Raw genomic sequence first — 19272 nt, 5'->3', positions numbered from 1 at the left:
TTTTTCGAATAGAATCATCTCCAATAAATAAAGGCTTGTGTGTAGGGAAAAAAAGTCTAGTTGGCTAAGATTATAGATGGCTCAATTATAAGAAGCAATTAGTGAATTTCCCGTAAAATAATAGAGATCAAACATGCTATTTATCTGTCCCATGTAGCTTTTTCTCACAATCAAGACACGCTTCTCCTGGCTCCAACTATCCATGCTCAAAGCTCAAATTTCGCCACTGATAAAAGCAAAACTGCAATATGTCGTTCATAGATATGTTTGTATGGTCATACTCTTCAATATTTTTAGGGGGTGTTTAGGAAACCCAAAACCATGGTTTCAAAAGCACTTTTCCGCAAAACGAGGTAATCTCCTCCACATATTTACTTCGTAATCCGTAAAAGCACTTCTAAAACCATGGTTTGGTTTCTATCCAAACACCCCCTTAATGGTTTCGTGAACATTGGGAGATCATTCTTTCAAATGTAAATGTTTATAGTACTCCTCCGGTCTTTAATATAAAATCCAATTATTAAGTTGATTTTGGTCATAAATATAAGACTCATTTATCATATTTATCAATTTTCACTAAATTACCCATATGGATACTTTCTCAACCATAATCAAGTAGAAGAGAGAGATGGAATATTAAGAAAAATTATTATGGTATTTTAGGAAAAACATGTCACATTTCTTATAATTAACTAACTTATTTAATTTTCTTAATCTAATCAAATTAGTTAAATAGGTCTTATATTAAAGACCGAAGGAGTATTCTCGTAACTGGATTGTTAATTTTCCGTTCTTCTCTTTGGCAATCGGTTTCTATAAATATTTTGCACGAACGGCTAACTCAATGGAAGGGAATCATGAAGTAGGATATCGTATTTTTTGGGAAATTGCTTTTCAGTTTAGATATTGTAGTTCTCAGTTCTTTGTCTTCTGTTTTTTCCCCCTATTTTTTCTTTTTTTCTTTTTGCCAGCATTGTTGTATATCTAGTACTACATTTTCTTTAGTAATAACATTTGAATTTCTTTTATCATTAAAAAAAAAGAGAAAGGAAAACAGCGAAAGGCCCCATGTTAGTGTGAGGGTTAAGTTTGGAGTCTCGTTCAGGACAATTTGCCATTGACCTTTATGTGTTAAATTTTAAATTTAAACCATCTAATTTAAAATTTGAACGTTCCATATTTCATCATAGCCATGGCTGCTTAACGACCACATAGTATGTAATATGTTAACTAACAGGATTTTTAGCTCATCAGGGAATAAATAAAGGGAAAAACTTGGGCCTAGTTTCTTAGATCTATTATGTCAAGTTTTTTAATAATATATGATCGTATATTATTTTTTGTTTTATTTGATTTATAATTAAGTGTGAATATTTCAAAAATATGACATATAGTTATATGTTATTAGAGAACTTGACACAATAAGCATAATAAATTTGATATAAGTATTATCCATAAACAAATACTTTGTTTTGTTTTGTTTTTTCTTTGAAATGCTAAACCAGCCTAAAGGGCAAAAAAAAAAAGATAATAAAAAACACAAGCAATTAGAGACTATAAATATTTCGTTATCCTCTAACTTGGAAGAGGGAAGCCGTTGGGCCTCCTTGTTTCAACTGAATAGAGTTCTGGGCTATTGAAAGAAGCAGCCCATTGCGTTCTTTCGTCCCCCCCCCCCCCCAAAAAAAATATCGGGAATAAAAAATTAATTAAAAAAAAAAGAAGCACATCACCTGCTGCTTGAGAATAGAATAATAAAAAACAGGGAATAGAATATTTTCTTTGAATATGATGATAGAGCCAAGTTGATGAAATGGAAGGAATTAGAAAGGATATTATATTTGATTTCATGGGAAATAGGAACCGCCGAAATTGGAGAAGGAATACCAGCAAGTTTCACTGCCTCGCTACCATTCATCAATATTTCTTCAAGCTTCACAAGGTTTATTTCATAAACTACTAATTTAGCCCTTATAGAAGAAAATAACTTAAGTTCAAGAAATAAAAAGTTAATTAAATTAGAGGTTTTGTGATCACTCAGAATTTAAAGTCAACTGTACTATTTATAATTTATAAATATTATTCTTTTATAAATTTTATATCATTTATATTGATATTGATATACTAATAATAGTCATGTGTACAAAGAAACATCATCTTTAAGATAAAACAAAAAGAGATTTTATTATTTATTTTAGTGGGTCAATACAAATTTTGTTCTTAAATTTGTTCTTATTTTGGTTTTAGCCTCTTCAAGTTTCAAATTATAGGTTTTAGTCTCTCAAATTTTTTTTATTTAAAATATTGGTCCTTATAATTCAATAAATACCTATACCACTTTGCCTTTTAAGAAACTAAAATCTAAGGTTTGAAATTTAAGGGACTAAAACCAAAGTGAAAACAAATACCATATTAATCAATCATGGATAAATTAGGCAAATATCCTAACAGTTTTATACAAAAATTCCTTACAAATAAAATTAATTAAGTTAGTTATTTATAACAAATGCGTGTTAAGAGATAAATTGGATTGAAATATTATATTCTTTTAAAAAAAACTCTTATCTAGTTTCTATATTTAAAACCAAAGTAGATTGATATAATGCCACTTAGCAATCTATTGGCAATGCGTCCATGCTAAATGATTTTGTGCTTCTTCTTTATATAGGGAAAATTAATATTTTAATTCCTGAAATTTTGACTTAATTACCTAAAACTCAGTTCATTAATTATAATTTGGTGTAATTTAATCCCTACAGTTTAACTCACCGAAAACTCAACTCAGTCCTCAAACTCTTTTATCTTTAATAATTTTACCCTCATCATCTATAACTCATTCTTCATCATTACTGTGTCATCCTACATGACAAAAAAGCATCATTAGAAATTCCTTTATGCCTTCCAAGTCAGAAAATTTGAAAAAAGAAATTATAATACGTCAGATTTACAGAACCAAACTCGCTAAGCATCGTCTTCAACCTCCTGTGCGTTTGATGTGCATGGCGTTTGAGTTGTTCCAACCCAGCATAAGGACATGAAATCAGGCTTTATTTGGGCCTGAGATGGATCCTTTTACTAGGTTTGTTGGGCCAAGATAAAAAATTGTAAATGTAATTGTGTTGGACTTTGTACCAAAAATATTATATTAGGGTTGAATCTAATAAAAGGGGTCAATCCTTCATAATATGATAAACCAATATTGGGATGCTTTTTAGGAGAGGTGCTCATGTTTGATGTGTGACAGTGCCTCAAACATGATTGCTTCTAATAGGAGGATACCTACATCTCACCAAAAAAAAAAAAAGTTTTCAAAACAAAAGTTATTTTGAAAGGCGCTTTGTTAATACAAGCTATCTTTTTATAAAGTAACATATTATGAGACTATGTAATATCTTGATCAAGTGTATAACCTCCTATTAGATGATTTGATATTGGAAAATCTTTATCATGTTGTCTCGTATAGGCAAGGAATTTGTGTAAGTTAAAACTAATCATTCTCATCATCCAAGGGTTAGATGTCATATGAATTTATTTACAATTATATTTGGAAAGCACAGAGTGAAGAGTGGTATGAATCTCAATACAAATTGTGCTACTCACTTGCTTTACTTTTTTTTTTTTTCCCAGGAAAATATATCTTTTTAGTAGAGATAATCTGATTTGAGGTACTGTCAGCCACTAAGTGTGAATATATCTCCAAATAGAAATTTGAACCTTAGTTCATCATATCGTAGGTAATTGGTCCCTTCTATTAGACCAAATCCTTGTTATTATAAATATAATACTTCAATATACTTTTATCTCCTAAGTTTATAATTTTTTTCTCAAATTATTCCTATTGTTTGCACATATTAAAAGAGAGCTTTTATTAATGGGGTACTTCACCTGTAAATGATTAAAAGAGGTGTTCTAAGTAATTCAACACACATTTTTTTATAAATAAATAATTCGACTTTTTTTTAAAATCTTTTCCTATTATGCTCACTTTGTTATTGCAGAAAGAATCTATTTAATTTTGGGGAGTGCCACTTCTTACTTTGCTAGTGGTTACGAAATAATTCTGAAGGATAGTATCATTGGGCACGACTTGTATTAATTATAATTATTTGCATCTGTTGCCACAGGCAAAATCTTCATAGCAATATTAGAGATGAGTTAAAAGATCTATTGAATTTTTAGAAAATTTAGGAGCTATCATCAACAGGTAATCTCTTATTAGAGACAGTTCTATTTGAAGTATTATTGGCTACTAAATGCGAGTACTTTTTTCAATAGAAATTTGAATGGTAGTTTGTTATGTTGTGAGAAACTACTTTTGCTTGACTAAGTCCCAACACATTGGTGGAAGGCACTAATTAATCACTCTCGCACAGACGTACGCCCATATCAAGAGCCATGCATGCATGTATGTATATACTTACTAAGTATTCTCTAGTCAACACCATCATCGTTCATTCACTGAGCTCCAACAAACAATACTGAAAGCTAAGCTTCTCAATGGAATTTTCTTTTAAAGTTCCATGTGTTTTCATGAAACAAAGCAAGCTAATTATGGTAGCTTCATTAGCAATACAATAATTATTGGATAACTTTTTGCGCTCCGCACACGCACACGCACACACAACATATATATGAAATTAAAGATGGATGGACCCTAGCGAAGGAGAAGCTGGGCTATCATTTTCTGTGAGACAATAATAATCTCTCAGAGCTGGCTGGCTGGAAAACACTAAAAGAGAAATCATCAATGGCGTGTAGGGAAAAAGAGTGACGGAAGATGTGTATGTGAACAGTGAGTTCCAATTATGGTTTTGTTTATATAGCAATAGAGAGAGGCCTCTCCCTCTTCTCATGTGTCAACTTCAGTACTCAGTACCCTACATCCCACACATAACACAAGGCCAAGAATTTTCTGCACAAATATTGCTGCATGCACTGATATTTCGCTTTCAAACCGTATTAAGGGGACATATATATATTTATATAGATAGATAAGGTAGAGACAATGTTTTGGGTTAAAGAGATAGAGAGTGACGAGGCTGTGGGTCTCTCCAATTTCAAGTTAATGAAGGTAGCTACCTAATGGGTCGCTGTGACTCTTCACAGAAACTTTTTATGAAGCAGCAGCGGGAATATAGCATCTTGCCACACACACATATTTAACTCCTGTATTTTTCCTCACTGTTAATTATTATACCCTAACATGTATATTAATTAATTAGGTCCCATATGAGCAATTAATCTACGGATTTCCTTTGTGTCGTTTATGTATTGAGAGAAAATTAATTGGTCATAGGACTTCAATGTTTGACATTGTTTCTGAGGATTTCTGTCCTAATTGAGGCATTCTGAAATTGAGTATGCTATATTTGGGAGTAGCACTTCTAATTTTCCTTTTATGTGGCTATTAAATTGTTGAATTACTAACAATGCATTTGAGTTTGGGTGAGCTAAATTTGGAAGTTGTGATTCCAAATTTTCTCTGGATAATATTAAATGCTGAAGAGCATTTTGGTCAACACACATTTATTTTGGAAAATGACCAAGGTCTCCTAAGAATAATTTCAGAAACTAGAGGTGGTCATGAATAATAAATTATTTAAAACCCTATTTTAAATTAATTATATATAATAAAACTGATTTTATTATATTATTTATTATGTGTAGTGTATCACGAACTAAGTAATCGAAACATAGTATATATTTTGGAAACAAAGAATTATATTTTCGTTCTAGGGTTTCTTATTCCTTAAATGGATAGTTGGTGAGTTGATTGTCAATCATCTAATTGGGAGGAATTGACACACAATATTTCTCTTAGTGACAAACAATCCTAATGGAACAATTAAGGGATAAATAGAGAGATAATTTACTATGCTATAAACTAAGAAACATTTCATATTTTATTTGGAGAGATAAATAGGAATTGAAGCAGAAAATAGTCTCAATCTTAAGATAGAGAGATTTCAGACACACTATTTAATAAGTTTCTGGTTTTTTAGGGACAACATCATTGTCAAACAAACTTAATGCCCATTCAACTTACAAGCGTATTTACTTAGCCCTTGTTTGGATTTGCAATTTATAATCACTCATAAGCATTCTCATGTAAGTTGAAATAAAATTTTGTTCATATACTTATCTTCTATTTCATAAATCATAATTAAAAAGTTAGTTTTAATTCATGCTAAACAAGTCCTTTTTGTAGATAACGATAAATTTTGCTGTAACTTATTTTAAAAAGTGCTACTTTTGATACTTAAATTGTGATAGAATTTTTTTTCATATAACACATGACCGATGACTTAAAAACGGGGGAAAAAAATTAAACTTAGGTCAAGTTTTTAAATGTTAATATGTTAACAATAGGACACATGATCATGTTTGTTTGGAGCACTTGACATAAAGGATATAAAAAACTTGATTTAAATATTGTCCTAAAAAAATAAAATTTCAATATAAATAATTTCATAACAATTAGTTGTCATTTTATTTTTGTATAATACATTATTGTTTAACATGATGAGGTTTTAGTTTATCAAACAAAAGATTCAAAATTGTACAAAATTCAAAATTGGATCTATCCATTTGAAATGCCTTTTTTCATTTTATCTCCATTTAAATTTTAGCCATTAGATTAATTTTATTAATAATTCTTTTACTTCTTTTTGGCCAAAAAAAGCTTATCATAATTCTTTTAATCACTAGGACAATACCTATTGGTTAATGATTAGACTAATTTTAAAAGGCCCAAATCAATCCTAAAAATGTGTTGAGCTGTATTTTGGGGGATCGATCTGACCATCAAAATTGATCCATCGGCCAAGAATTGAGTTTTGCGAAGAGAGAATATAGGAATCTTTGTGATTTTATTCTCCCTCTGTTTTTTTGTTTTTGTTTTTTTTTTGGGGTTTCTGGGGCAAGGTTGAGGTTGCGTTTCCTTCCGCATTTATTCGTTTCATGAGCTTTATAAATATATTTTGCATTTAGTTTAATCTGTGACCCAAAAAAACCTATGGGCAATTTACTTTTTGCTTTTTTCAAAATATCAATATTACTCTCTTGTCCTTAATATAAAATATAATTGACGAATTGATGTTAGTATTATATGTGAGACCTATTTTATATTGTTATAATTTTTTTCCACATCAATCCTATTAATATTTTTTCAACAATAATCAAGTAGGAGGGGGCGAGGGAATTAACAAAAATACTTAGAATATTTTAGAAAAATATATCATATTAACTAATTTAACTAACATATTTAATCTACTCAAATTAGTTAATAAGATCTTACATTAAAGACAAAAGGAGTAGTTTATACTTTATTCTTTGAATTCTAGTTTTCATACACACACACAATAACGAACCCTCTAACACTTTTAATTTTGCATTGATAATAATGATTGTCCTTAATTAATTAGGCCATTATTCCACAAATTAAATGTGACATTGTAGAGGATTATCTACGGCTGACTTAATTACAGGTCAATGTTTATATGTACGTATACATGAAGTTTAAGAAGTTACCATCACACTTTGTTAATAAAACCTGAAAAATATCGATAATGAGCATATATCTAAGTTGCTAATTAAGAAGCTATGCTTTGACCCCAAAAAAAAAAAATTTAAGAGGCTATGCTAACTTAATCAGCGTGATTTTCAGTTGGATCCTATTGCGTTACTTTCGGACACTGGGTGGTTTATTCAAAAAAGAAGAAGAAGAAACATTGTTATCTTTTTTTTTTTTTTTCTTTTAAATCACAATATATAAAATTAATAGAGATAAGTATGCTTAAATTAAAGTTTTTTGGTGTATAAAGTTAAAGTTTTGTGAAGAAGATATGTAACAACATGCGGTCCAAGAAGGTATGGATAGAATTTGGGTTGGAGATGATGGGTTCCTGCATGCTGCCTGAAATTGCGGGTTATACCTCATCTATATTTTAATTAAGGATGTGACACTTATATATATATTTCAATTTTTTCAATAAGCGTAATCTCCTTTGTCTTTCATACCGTCAATCATCCAACCATATAGGGCCATTCACTAGGACAAAATGGGTTTATTCTTTTTTTCTTTTCCACCCAATGAAAGCGACTGGATCATGAAATTATTAAAATTTCTTTAGCCTTTTCTTGCTATGATATGATTTAATCGAATTAAAAGTCTATATGGTACTCACATATTCTTTTTGCCAACACATGGTACTCGCCACAGATTCAATCAATGGTTTTGCAGAATCACTTTTTTGGGCATTAAAAACATATCACTTTTACATATGATATGTACAAGATTGTACGTACGTAGATGTTATTAACAAAGCCAATTACCATTGTCTCACTGAATTTAGAATTATTGCATTCGAGTGACACAACTCCTGTTGTTTCACTCATCATATATAACCTCACCAACTCTAGCAAATTTAATTTAAAGAGTATTTCAATATTTACATCTCGCGTGCTAATATCACATAGATATAAGTATGTATACATGTTCTTATCAACATAATAATAATTTAAGGTGAAAGTTTTATTAAGAGATCATTTTCATTTAATTTATTTATCCATTCTTCTAACATTAATTCTATCCAACATGAAATTGATTAAACTTGTTTCCATGCTTTCTCCTAACAAAATAAGCCCAGCATGATCTGTCATTATTGGAGCAAAACGTAGCTTTTGCCCATCGTTGTTTCTGTCTGCTGCTTCACTGTCACCTAGCTACTTGTTTCCTTATCTCTCTCTAACTCTCTCTCTCTCTACACACACACACACACTCATATATATATATATATATATATCTCACTACGCACTGCCTTGTTCCTTTCATTTTCAAGCTCGTATGAAAATGTGTAAATATATGGCTTGGCCTGTACATACACGTCCAACCTGTAAAAATGTCACCAAATTCTGTCTGCTTGATGTGAGCTCCATGTGTTCAAAGGCTTGGCCGTTTCTTATTGGAAATTTCTCTCTTTAATATTTTTTTCTTTGTAATAAAAGCAATTGAATTAAATTCACTAGAGGATATCTGACACTCATACCTGCAAAACTTGAATATGAGAATGAAAACATACAATTCAAACGTCATTTTCTGCCTGCTGCCTTTATTTTTTGTGTGCAACACAACGCACCTCTTTGTTAACTAACAGCACTCTTATACATGTTCCTGAGTCATATATAACTTTTACCCTTCAATATCTATATATCTAATACTTGTCTCTCTGTGTTTGTAGGGGTAGAGATAGAGAGAGTGGAAGAAAACTAGAAGATGGTGATTTAGAAATCATAAAAGGATGGTTAATGATAGCTTGGGAAACTGAAATTTTCAAAGAAAATGGCTCTGTGCTCTGTAAGAGGAACATTCATAATCATGATGATGATAACTTCAAGATCCATTTAATAATAATGGCGGGCTAAGATCAACACAACAGTTAGCTTCTCTTTGATGTATGAGTCCAAATGTAATTGAAATTAATGTGAGAAGCCCTAAACAGCAAACACGCCAATCCAAGCAAATACTGGAAGTTGGTAAAGCCTGAAACAACAACTCGTTTGCTTGGAGCAAGAGAGAAAGAAATTAAGAAAGAAAGAGAACTTAAGAATCACAGCAGAAAGCCCTCTCTCTCTCTATCTCTCTCACTCTCTCACTCTCTCTCTACTTTTCTTTTGTGTGTGTGTGTGTGTGGTGCGACGACGTTCTCTTATCTCAAGGGAAGGGAGACAACCTGCAAGTCCAATTTCTGACTCCACGTTTGCCTTTCTCCTTAAAAAGCCTTTAATTCCTCTTATTGTTTCGCAGGGGGGTAATTTCTTCTCTCCCTTTCACACACTTTTTGCCTTTCTTCTTTTACCTTCCACCAATTTAATATCTTTGGTCAAAATTAGTTCACAACTTCATTTAATATGTTTTCATGCATGTATTTAATTAGTTTTGTTCATTTACTTTTTTGCAAACCAATTGTTATAGAGCCAGACATATAATTTATTATGTCAAAAGAGATGTGATTACTAAGAACAATAACAGCTAACTAAACAAATACGCGTTGATTTGTATGATTTCACTAGCTAGTCTAGGGCTTATGATAAATTTTAATTATTAATACAGATGAATAAAGCATAAAGCCAGTAATGAATAATTTGTGGAACTGCAGACTGCTATACAAGAATGCCAAAAGCAATGTTCAAGCACTTGCCAAAATTCTTCATTCAAAATGTTTACCTAGATTTAGCTCTAGATCACTCACCATCCTTTTTCTAATTATAACTAAGAGACAAAATTCCAGTATTTCATTCTGACTAATTAAGCTATGACATCCTTAGATTTGTAAAACACTCTAATTTTTCTTGTGACATGCGCACTCTTAATATCAACACAAATCCATTAAAGCATCTATCTACAGATCTACCACAGAATAGGAAAACTAAGGCAAGAAATAATTATATCATGCCAATCATTTTAGAATTTAAATTAATCCCAGTGTCATCAGTTCTACAACAGATTAAATGGGGTTATTTATAATTATCTTTTTTCTGCCCCGCCTTTTTACGTTTGACCTAATCTACCTCAACTTTTCCTTACCCTGAAACATGCCTATGGCTCTCCATTTCCCCTCATCACCATATCCTCTCTCTCTCTCTCTCTCTCTACACTGTGTTTAACCTTCTCTCACACACATATAAGCACACAATATTTATACACAGATCGATCTATCATAACTGGCGAAAGAACCAAAGCATCCAAAACAAAATCGCATAGCCAAGCATTAAACGCTAGCCATGCCAGATCCTCAGTCTTGGTTCAACTTCATCCCTCTTCTTCATCCTCCTCATCACTGTTCTTCCTTTACTACTTCTCATCAATTCAACGCCTGTAATTCCTTATACCCTCCTCATGCTCAGTACTCTAATAATCACTGCACATCATCTTCCATTCAATACCAAAGCTCTTCTAGTTTCTCCACTTTAGGCCATCCTCCAAGTTCCCCTCCTCTCAAAGAAGCCCTGCCTCTCATAAACAATTTAAGCCTCACAACAAGCGAACCCTCAAAAGAGCCCTAGAAGAGGAAGAGGGGGAAAGAATGAGAGAATGGAGAAAGAATATGAAGAAGATGACGACGAAGATGGTGATGATAGAGGAACTATGATGGTAGCCCTAGGAATAGGGCTTCCTACTAGCATGAACACTTCTTCTTCTCCACCTCCTCATATGGGTTCAAGAAGCCAGATCTCAAAGTTTATTGAAATGGCTGAAAAAGAGGAACTTAGTTTGGTTTCTGGATGCCCTTTGGAGAGATTAAACAAGGGTCAGTATTGGATTCCAACACCTTCTCAGATTCTCATTGGCCCTACTCAGTTCTCCTGCCCTCTATGCTTAAAGACTTTCAATAGATACAATAATCTTCAGGTACTTGTTTCTTGTTATTTCTTTTCTTGTTAATTAATTCATCTGACTTAAGTAAAAGACCCTAAATTTTTTTTCCATTTAACTAATATGTTCTTCCTCTTTCATGGCTCTCTCTTTTCTTCTTTTTAATTAATATGGCACTCTTATCTAAGATTCACATCTGAACGTGCGTTGTTTGGTCTGTCTCAGACTCGTCATCACCAGTACTTTAACTAATTACTAGTGCTGTTTTCTTAAACAAAGTTAGTAAATCTATTCTCTGAATATGTTCCTTTTACACTTTGACGTCACCTAGAGCGTTGTGCTGCACAAATGAATGAAAAAAAGCAAGACAAATTATTAATACCACCGCCTCTTTCAGGATTCAGATATTTCTTTTATCAAAATTCAGTTGTCTGCAAGACTCTGAGCTCATTCAGTCTCTGAAAGATTTCAGTCTGTAAACAAAGCACCTGAAAAGTAAAAATTTTAAAAGACTCGTCTTTGATGATATAAAAGCATACCTTGGAACCTCATGTGTCTGAAGCTTGAAGATCCATTCTTCCTATACCTTTGATATGCATATTTTAAGAAGAATTAAGAAAAAGAAAGCCTGAGCAATGGATCTGAGCTACAATGAACTTTTTGTACTAATCGTACGAACTTCAAGTTCCTACTCTTGTCTCATCCTTTTCTGGAAACGTGAAATGATTAGCTATGAGAAACTATCTTAAGAACTTCTTTTGTTTTGATGTATTTGTTGACATGAATTAAGCTTTCGAATTCATCTTTCACATATTGGTTATACATAGAGAGAGGAGAGAGATCTCAAATATTTACTTCTCTATGTTGAATTAGAGAACATAACAAAAGCAAACATTAAATGATAAGAGCTCCTTTAATTTTCACAGTTATGTAAAAGAAACTTCACACGTACATACCGTTACACTAGGTTTTTCTTGATGCCTGTCCTGACTTTTCTCTTTCAGTTTTTTATTTTTATCAATAACTAGATGGTTTCTCTAGTTATCTTCCCTTTCTAGCAAGGGCAGTTTGAGAGCATATATAATAATGAATAATCCATGTCATGGCATCATCTTTTAAGAAATAAAGATGTGTTACGTTAAATCAAACTTAAAGATTTCTTTTTTACTGTCTGCCAATTGAAGGACTTTCATAAAATATATTAAAATAATTGTATATGCTTGAAGATATTGGAAGACAATTAATTCATTAGAACCTATAATTTCTTCATCTAAACCACTAATTAATTCGAAGTAAAAAAGATCTTTTATTGTTCTACAAGCACCAGAAAGAGATCAAGACAGAGTCAGGGAGAAAACATACCAGCACAAAGTGCTCTTATGAGATTTTTTTTTTTATACAGTCATCCTCCTCTCTCTCCTTTTGTCATCTTTCTAACTGAAGTATATATATATACAATCACTATCTTTTTTGCCTTTAGAGCATCTGGCTTCAATTTGGATTCACACACCATCACTGCTATACATACAATAATTAACCTATATAATTTTTTTTAGGGATATATGGTAGTTATATCTATCTTTTTTTTTCTTGAACAGTTCGGAAGTTTTCAGTTTGAATGAAAGAGAAGATGAAAAAAAGAGGAATTGACTAATGTGGGTTTGTGCATGTATCTGTACTCCTTTCCTATTCTGCGGTGGTTGATCTTGATCCACTCAAGTCTGCAAATTTGCTGCATTTGAGTCTTATTAGGTCAAGGATGATTCTTGTTTATGAAGAAAACGCTGAAGGAAACATAAATTAACATTACGTATAAAAAAAATTAGTATTTTAGTTATTCGACTAGTTTAAAGCAATTAAATTTAAATAGTGCCTATCATAATAGCACTAGTCGACCACACAGAGTCAGTGTTTTTCATTTACATTATACTATTATATCATATCAAATTAGGAGGAGCATTACTATATTAAAGACAACGATTTAGACAAGTGTACTTTTTTTTCCCCCATTATCTGTAAATTTATGCACACAAAATCTCAGTACTAATAAATCATATTGGGTTTGTGTAAGTGGAAAAGTAGATCAAGTGTAATTTTTTTCATGCATCTAAAAATCTATTTCTTAAAACTTTCAATACATGATATATGTATGTGAGAGACTATTCTAATACCACTTGTAAAGTGTATATTACTGTAATATACTACCTCCCACCCTTAATATAAGACTTTGTTTGACTTTTATTTTGATTCTAAATATAAGACCCCAATTCATTTTGTCTCTCATATTTATATATTTTTTTTCAAAGTAGTCTTTCTAACAATGGTAGTTCTAGCCAATATACTTGATTAGCAAGGATATTTTAGGAAAGACAACACATATTTATTATAAATAAGTAACTTAACTTCTTTTTTTAATCTCCTCAAACTAGTCAACTAGCTCTTATAATTAAGATCGGAGGTACTATATATATTATAGTCTGATAATAACACTTGCGATTGCTGTATCTATTTATGTGGGGCGTGCGTCTGAGTGAGTGAGTGTGTGTGTGAGAGAGAGAGAGAGAGAGAGAGAGAGAGAGAGAGAGAGAGTAGTAATTAATAGCGCTAGGAAAACGAAAGGGATGTATAATTAAAAAGAAAAATCACGAGGAGAAACATTGTGAATGAAGACAAAGATGCAGCAGAAAAGTGAAATTTTTGAGATTTTAAAGAAACATAGCCTTTTGTGAAAATATATAAATCTGTGCGTGTGTGTGTGAATCATCACTATCAAAATCATGGGTTTTTGTGGCAGATGCATATGTGGGGACATGGATCACAATACAGAAGAGGAGCAGATTCTCTAAAAGGGACACAACCAACGGGAATGCTAAGACTCCCATGTTACTGTTGTGCACCAGATTGCAAGCACAACATTGAACATCCACGAGCAAGGCCTTTGAAGGACTTCAGAACCCTGCAGACTCACTACAAGAGAAAGCATGGCATCAAACCCTACATGTGCCGGAAGTGCGGGAAGCCGTTCGCCGTCAAAGGCGACTGGAGGACTCACGAGAAGAACTGCGGCAAGCTCTGGTACTGTCGTTGTGGTTCTGACTTTAAACACAAAAGGTCTCTTAAAGATCACATCAAGGCCTTTGGCCATGGCCATGCAGCTTGCTGCTTGCATGAAGAAGACGAGCCAGCTTCTGAGATTGAACAAGATGGTGAAAACCCCTAGCTAGCTTGGTTTAATTCTATTTTAGTTTCTGATGTGATCAGATCGATGATGATATTCCAGTTTCATTTCACATCATATATATATATATATATGCTAGCTTGTACTAATATATCTAGATGTATTCGTTCTCTCTTATATGTGTTTGACTGCGCGCGTTCGTCTCGTAATGATTTAGGCTGCCTTGTTTTTTTACTTTTGTGTCGGATTTTGTGATCTGTAAATATATCTCTCATTTGAATCTCTGAGAGTCTGAGATGATAGAAGTCATATATTCTGCTCGGTGACTGGCTTGGCTTGATGTTTTATATGGCAATCCATATATAGTGAGCAAAGCAGTGTTGTTAGTGGTACAATTTAAATTACAGTTAAGCTCTACTAAACCCTATACAAACTCTAACCCCGAGGGGTTAGGTCAGCTGGCTGGGGCTGTCCTAGCTTAACCACAGGTCTCGAGTTCGAGCTGTGGGAATGCAGCACCCTGAGGGGCCAGAGGGCGCCGACCGAAAGGTTCCTTGCAAGCCTTCGATCCGAATTAGTCTGGGGACGTTGTCACGGCTGAAAGACGCCTATTTCCCTGGAATACCGGAGGAGAAATCCAAAAAAAAAACCCTATACAAACTCTGAGAATAAAAGCGATTAGCTGAAATCATAACTCTAGACATTTTGTTTAAAAATAAATTACTAAATTAATTTTGCTTGACTATGATCAAATTAAAGTTATAAATTATATTATATGTATATATATCCGTTTGTGGTCTATAAATATACATATATTTATAGATTTAACCTTATAGAAAAGAAAGTAAACAGTACATTTTCGATGACCAAAGTTTATGTTTGTTTTCTCAAATAAAGTCATGATGTTGAGTCCCGTTAAAAAAGTCATTACATGGGAAAAGGTGATGATAAGTTGGATATATCTAAATTGGAGAATAGTCATTTTTAACTAATAAAAGAAAAAAAATAATATTATCCCTTATCATTAGTGTAAGAGCTAGTTGATTAATTTAAGAAGATTAATGAAGTTAGTTAAATTAGTTTTTTGTAATATATAAATAGGCGTTGTCTTTTTTAAAATACTCTTGTTAGTCATGTATATTAGAATTACCCTTATATGAAAACTTTTAACATGTGCAACCACCACAAGGGCTACTTTAAAAAATATAGATAAATATGAAATATAAAATAAATTAACGTTTTATATTTAGAATCAAATTAAATATGAAACTAACTCTTATATTAGGAGACGAGTTAGTACATTAGTCATTATATATGCAAGTTGTTGGACTATAACGATGCCCCTTGTTTTTTATTTTATTTTATTTTGATGAGGTCTGAATTCGCGAGCGTTAAGAGTTAACATGTTTGGGTGTTTAAGCATTTAAATTAATTATAATAAAAATTAATTATGTTCCCTATTTTTTTGGATGAGTTTCCCGATTAAAAATGAATGTTAATATGTCTGTGTGTGCAAGTACTTAAATTGATTGTAATAAAAAAAAAAAAAGTGTGTGTGTATCAAACTACAAGTGGTTTCGTGATTTTACGATGGTTTCTTGTGATCAGATTCAGAGTAGATTGTGTAGAACAACAGAAACAACAAGACAATTCAAATCTGATCCTTTTGTCGTGACGTGGCATTATGGTTTTCTTAGTGCTAGTGGCATTAATCTGAACCTTAAAATGGGCAATTTTTATTTAAAAAATCCAAAGTGTATATATATAGAGGTTTTTTAAAAAAATAAAAAGTCTGTATACAATAATAAAACAATCTAAGACATGAATAGATTGATTTCTCAAAACTCTGTATATGACACAAAAATTTTAAAAATTAAACGGTAAATTATAATTATTTATTTTTCAATAGAACAATAAAAAAAATTATACTTCTAAGTCAAAAAATGATATCAATAATCTTTATTGTACAATACTAGATGTATTAATTTCTAGCGGAAAATGCTTCAGCAAAGAAGTATAAGTTAATTAAAAATAATTGATTTCTTATCAATTAATATGACATATAAAATTACTCCAAAATTATAATTATAATTAGTCAGTCTATAAGCTGACGGCAGGATTCATCTTCTCAGAGTCTCTCAGTGAGTCACCGGACCTTCTGGAGATTCCTCTCTCCGTCCCTCTGCCTCTCTTTGTCTCGCTCTGCTTATCTCCGCCGCGAAAGAAGGAATTCGAATGGCTTTTGCGATCGGTCTCCCTCATAACCTGCTTCTGCCCAGTGCCTCCCGTGGCAAATTGCAGGTGAAATCGTGCTCTCAGATTCAGATTCAGACCAAGAAACGGTGCTTGCGATGCAATACGCTTTACTCTGATCAAGAAAATTCCCCAACTGCTTGTTCTTTCCATGGCCACGCCAACGGTATGCGTATTCTTTCTCATCCACTCACTTCTCTGCCTGATAATCCGATAGCTCTCCCACAGTTTCACTTCTCCTGTTCGTCTCGTTCTCGTCGTTATTCAGCAGCGATTGACTTATAATTTAATCGCTCTGTTTCTGGATTTTTCTTTTCGCGCTTTCCGATCTCTCTTACGAATCAGGGATTTGAAAATGAAAACTGTCTTTAGAAAACCGTCGGCAGAAATATCCATTCTTCAAATTTGTTTCGGCTTCGCATCTGTGTCTTGAAATTTATTTCTGCTTGTTCGTTTGATATCTGAATCATGCCATGGAAATTATGAAAGAATTTTCAACACCACACGAACTTTTATCAATTGCTAAAGATTAAATTAGCGCTCGGGCATTTTAATAGTTAGTCTTAATACCTATTTAACTATAACTATTTTTGATTTAAAAAATTAAATAAATTAGTTAATTATAAAAATATGATATCTTCTTTCTAAAATATTATAATAATTTTTCTTAATATATTTTCTTCCTTATTAAAGAAGTATCAATATGACTGATTTTTTTAAAAATTAATTAATAAAAAATAGAAGTTATATTTATAATCAAGAGTAACTTATGGATTACTTATGCAGTAGCCTGGTTCAAGTTATGCCAATGTATTGTTAAATTTTTGCAATTTGTTTAATTGGAGTCTAGTTTTCTGTTTTGACATTTTTGCGACTTGGCCTTGAAAGTTGGCTTTGGATTAGTAGGAGTTAGTTTGGCCAATTGAAAGAGTTAGAAATATTTGAATTTGAGTTTTTTTTTAAAAATTCCTGCACTGAACTTATGTTATCCCGGCCCAATTTAGTAGGTTCAACTGGACTAGGGGCCTAAAACTGCCGCTGACCACTTGAATTGGGCTTGAGGTTGGGCCAAGGCCCAGGAAAGACAGCCCATGGAGAAAGCTAACGGCGTGGGTGGGTGGTTGGACTTGCAGGGGAGAAGGGGTTGTTCTCGTTGGCGCCACCACACCAAGGGATAGATGGGGAGTGGACGGACGAATCAGGAGTGATTGTGTACAAATGGAATGACAAAGGCAACAGACCCAACACAGGTCGCCCCAACTGGAAGAGACGGTGGAGCTGTTGTGCCGAGTATGATGAGAATACCCCTCCTTGCCGACGAGCCTCCCATGTCTCCTATGATGATGGTTTCACTTTGTACTAACCATATTCCCCCCCCCCCCCCCAAAAAAAAAAAGTTCCCCTTGTATATAATGCTTTCGATGTATATTTAGAGGAAAACATCACTTCAAAGAGCATATTTATCTTTAAGTATTCTACCTCTCATCCTTCATATATACTAGTAGGAGTTATTTCACTAGCCAAGGCTGATTAATGAAGTTAGATAAAGTTGTTAATTATAATATACTATCTCCGGTCCTTAATATAAGACTTTGTTTGACTTTTATTTTGGTCATGAATATAAGACTCCAATCTATTTTGTCTTGCATATTTATACTTTTTTTTTTCCAAAGTATCTCTTCTAACAATGATAGTTCTAGTTAATACATTTAATTAGTAAGGATATTTTAGGAAAGACAATACCTATTTAGGACAAATAACTAACTCAACTTACTTCTTTAATCTCCTCAAATTAGTCAACTGGCTCTTATAATTAGGACAGAAGGTAGTATGTTATATCATCCCTTTAAAATAATTATGTATAACATTATGTTAAATATCAGTCTCTAAGTTAAGTAAATTAGTTTGTGAAAAAAATAATAAATATAAATAATAAAATGGATTGAAGGAGTATTTTGCCAATATCTTTCCCTCAAGTGGGCAGGAGTCATTACCCAAGAAGAGACGTATGGAGGAGATGGTGTAGTCCGTGCGGACTTCGGCATGAAATAGTAGTTTTGAACTCAATTATCACCAGAGAATTTTAAGGTAGTTCTCATGTACTTAGTTGAGTTAACAAACAAAAAAAAAAGGTTAATAACTCATAAATACTACTATTTGTTACAATTTCTATATCATACTACATAAATATTCTTCCGGTCCTTAATATAGGACCTAATTGTTGAGTTGATTTTGGTCCTAAATTAGGACCCATTTTTCATATTTGTCAATTTTCTCTAAATTACCCCTATAGATACTCCCTCATCGGAGGAGTATAAGCATTTTTTTTTTACCTGGATATATAAATATAACAGACTTAGTTCCATGATCAACTTTTCCATCTTGGCTAATTTTTTCTGACTGATTGGGCCAAACACCCGCACTAAAGATTGGTAACTCACATCAGCCAGTAAACGACTCTAAGTAA

General features: G+C 32.5%; 1 protein-coding gene, 1 long non-coding RNA gene and 1 pseudogene across 3 annotated transcripts; 2 read left to right on the top strand and 1 right to left on the bottom strand.

The window, feature by feature from the left end:
- Nucleotides 1-2350: 2350 nt before the first annotated feature.
- Nucleotides 2351-15197, bottom strand: LOC114733641 (uncharacterized). Its single transcript, XR_003739091.1, has 3 exons — nucleotides 14987-15197; nucleotides 5247-5253; nucleotides 2351-2361 (listed from the first exon to the last, which is right to left on the bottom strand). It is a non-coding gene; the product is annotated as an uncharacterized LOC114733641 (long non-coding RNA).
- On the top strand, nucleotides 10783-14868 carry LOC114733637 (zinc finger protein WIP2-like; annotated as a pseudogene).
- A 1481-nt stretch (nucleotides 15198-16678) lies between the features above and the next one.
- LOC114733640 (uncharacterized) lies at nucleotides 16679-18301 on the top strand. 2 transcript variants are annotated; one of them, XR_003739090.1, is made up of 2 exons: nucleotides 16679-16971; nucleotides 17810-18301. XR_003739090.1 is itself a non-coding variant. In XM_028921135.1 (2 exons), exons 1-2 carry the CDS (start codon nucleotides 16788-16790, stop codon nucleotides 18166-18168), a joined length of 414 nt encoding a protein of 137 aa, XP_028776968.1. In that variant the 5' UTR covers nucleotides 16688-16787; the 3' UTR covers nucleotides 18169-18301. The 2 variants fall into 2 exon arrangements, 1 of the variants encoding a protein (XP_028776968.1); XM_028921135.1 differs by having other exon boundaries at nucleotides 16688-16971; nucleotides 17939-18301.
- Nucleotides 18302-19272: the final 971 nt, after the last annotated feature.

This window comes from Neltuma alba, unplaced genomic scaffold (assembly GCF_004799145.2).
Source record: "Neltuma alba isolate B1F8T4 unplaced genomic scaffold, ASM479914v2 tig00013022_pilon, whole genome shotgun sequence".
In the NCBI taxonomy this organism is placed as follows: domain Eukaryota; kingdom Viridiplantae; phylum Streptophyta; class Magnoliopsida; order Fabales; family Fabaceae; genus Neltuma; species Neltuma alba.
Note: the sequence above shows the minus strand (reverse complement) of the source record. Positions and strands in the feature narration are given on the sequence as shown.

Coding starts and splice junctions, on each gene's coding strand:
- LOC114733640 (XM_028921135.1), top strand. CDS start 16,788: ATGGCTTTTGCGATCGGTCTCCCTCATAACCTGCTTCTGCCCAGTGCC. Junction 16,972..17,938: donor TTTCCATGGCCACGCCAACG/GTATGCGTATTC, acceptor TTGGACTTGCAG/GGGAGAAGGGGTTGTTCTCG.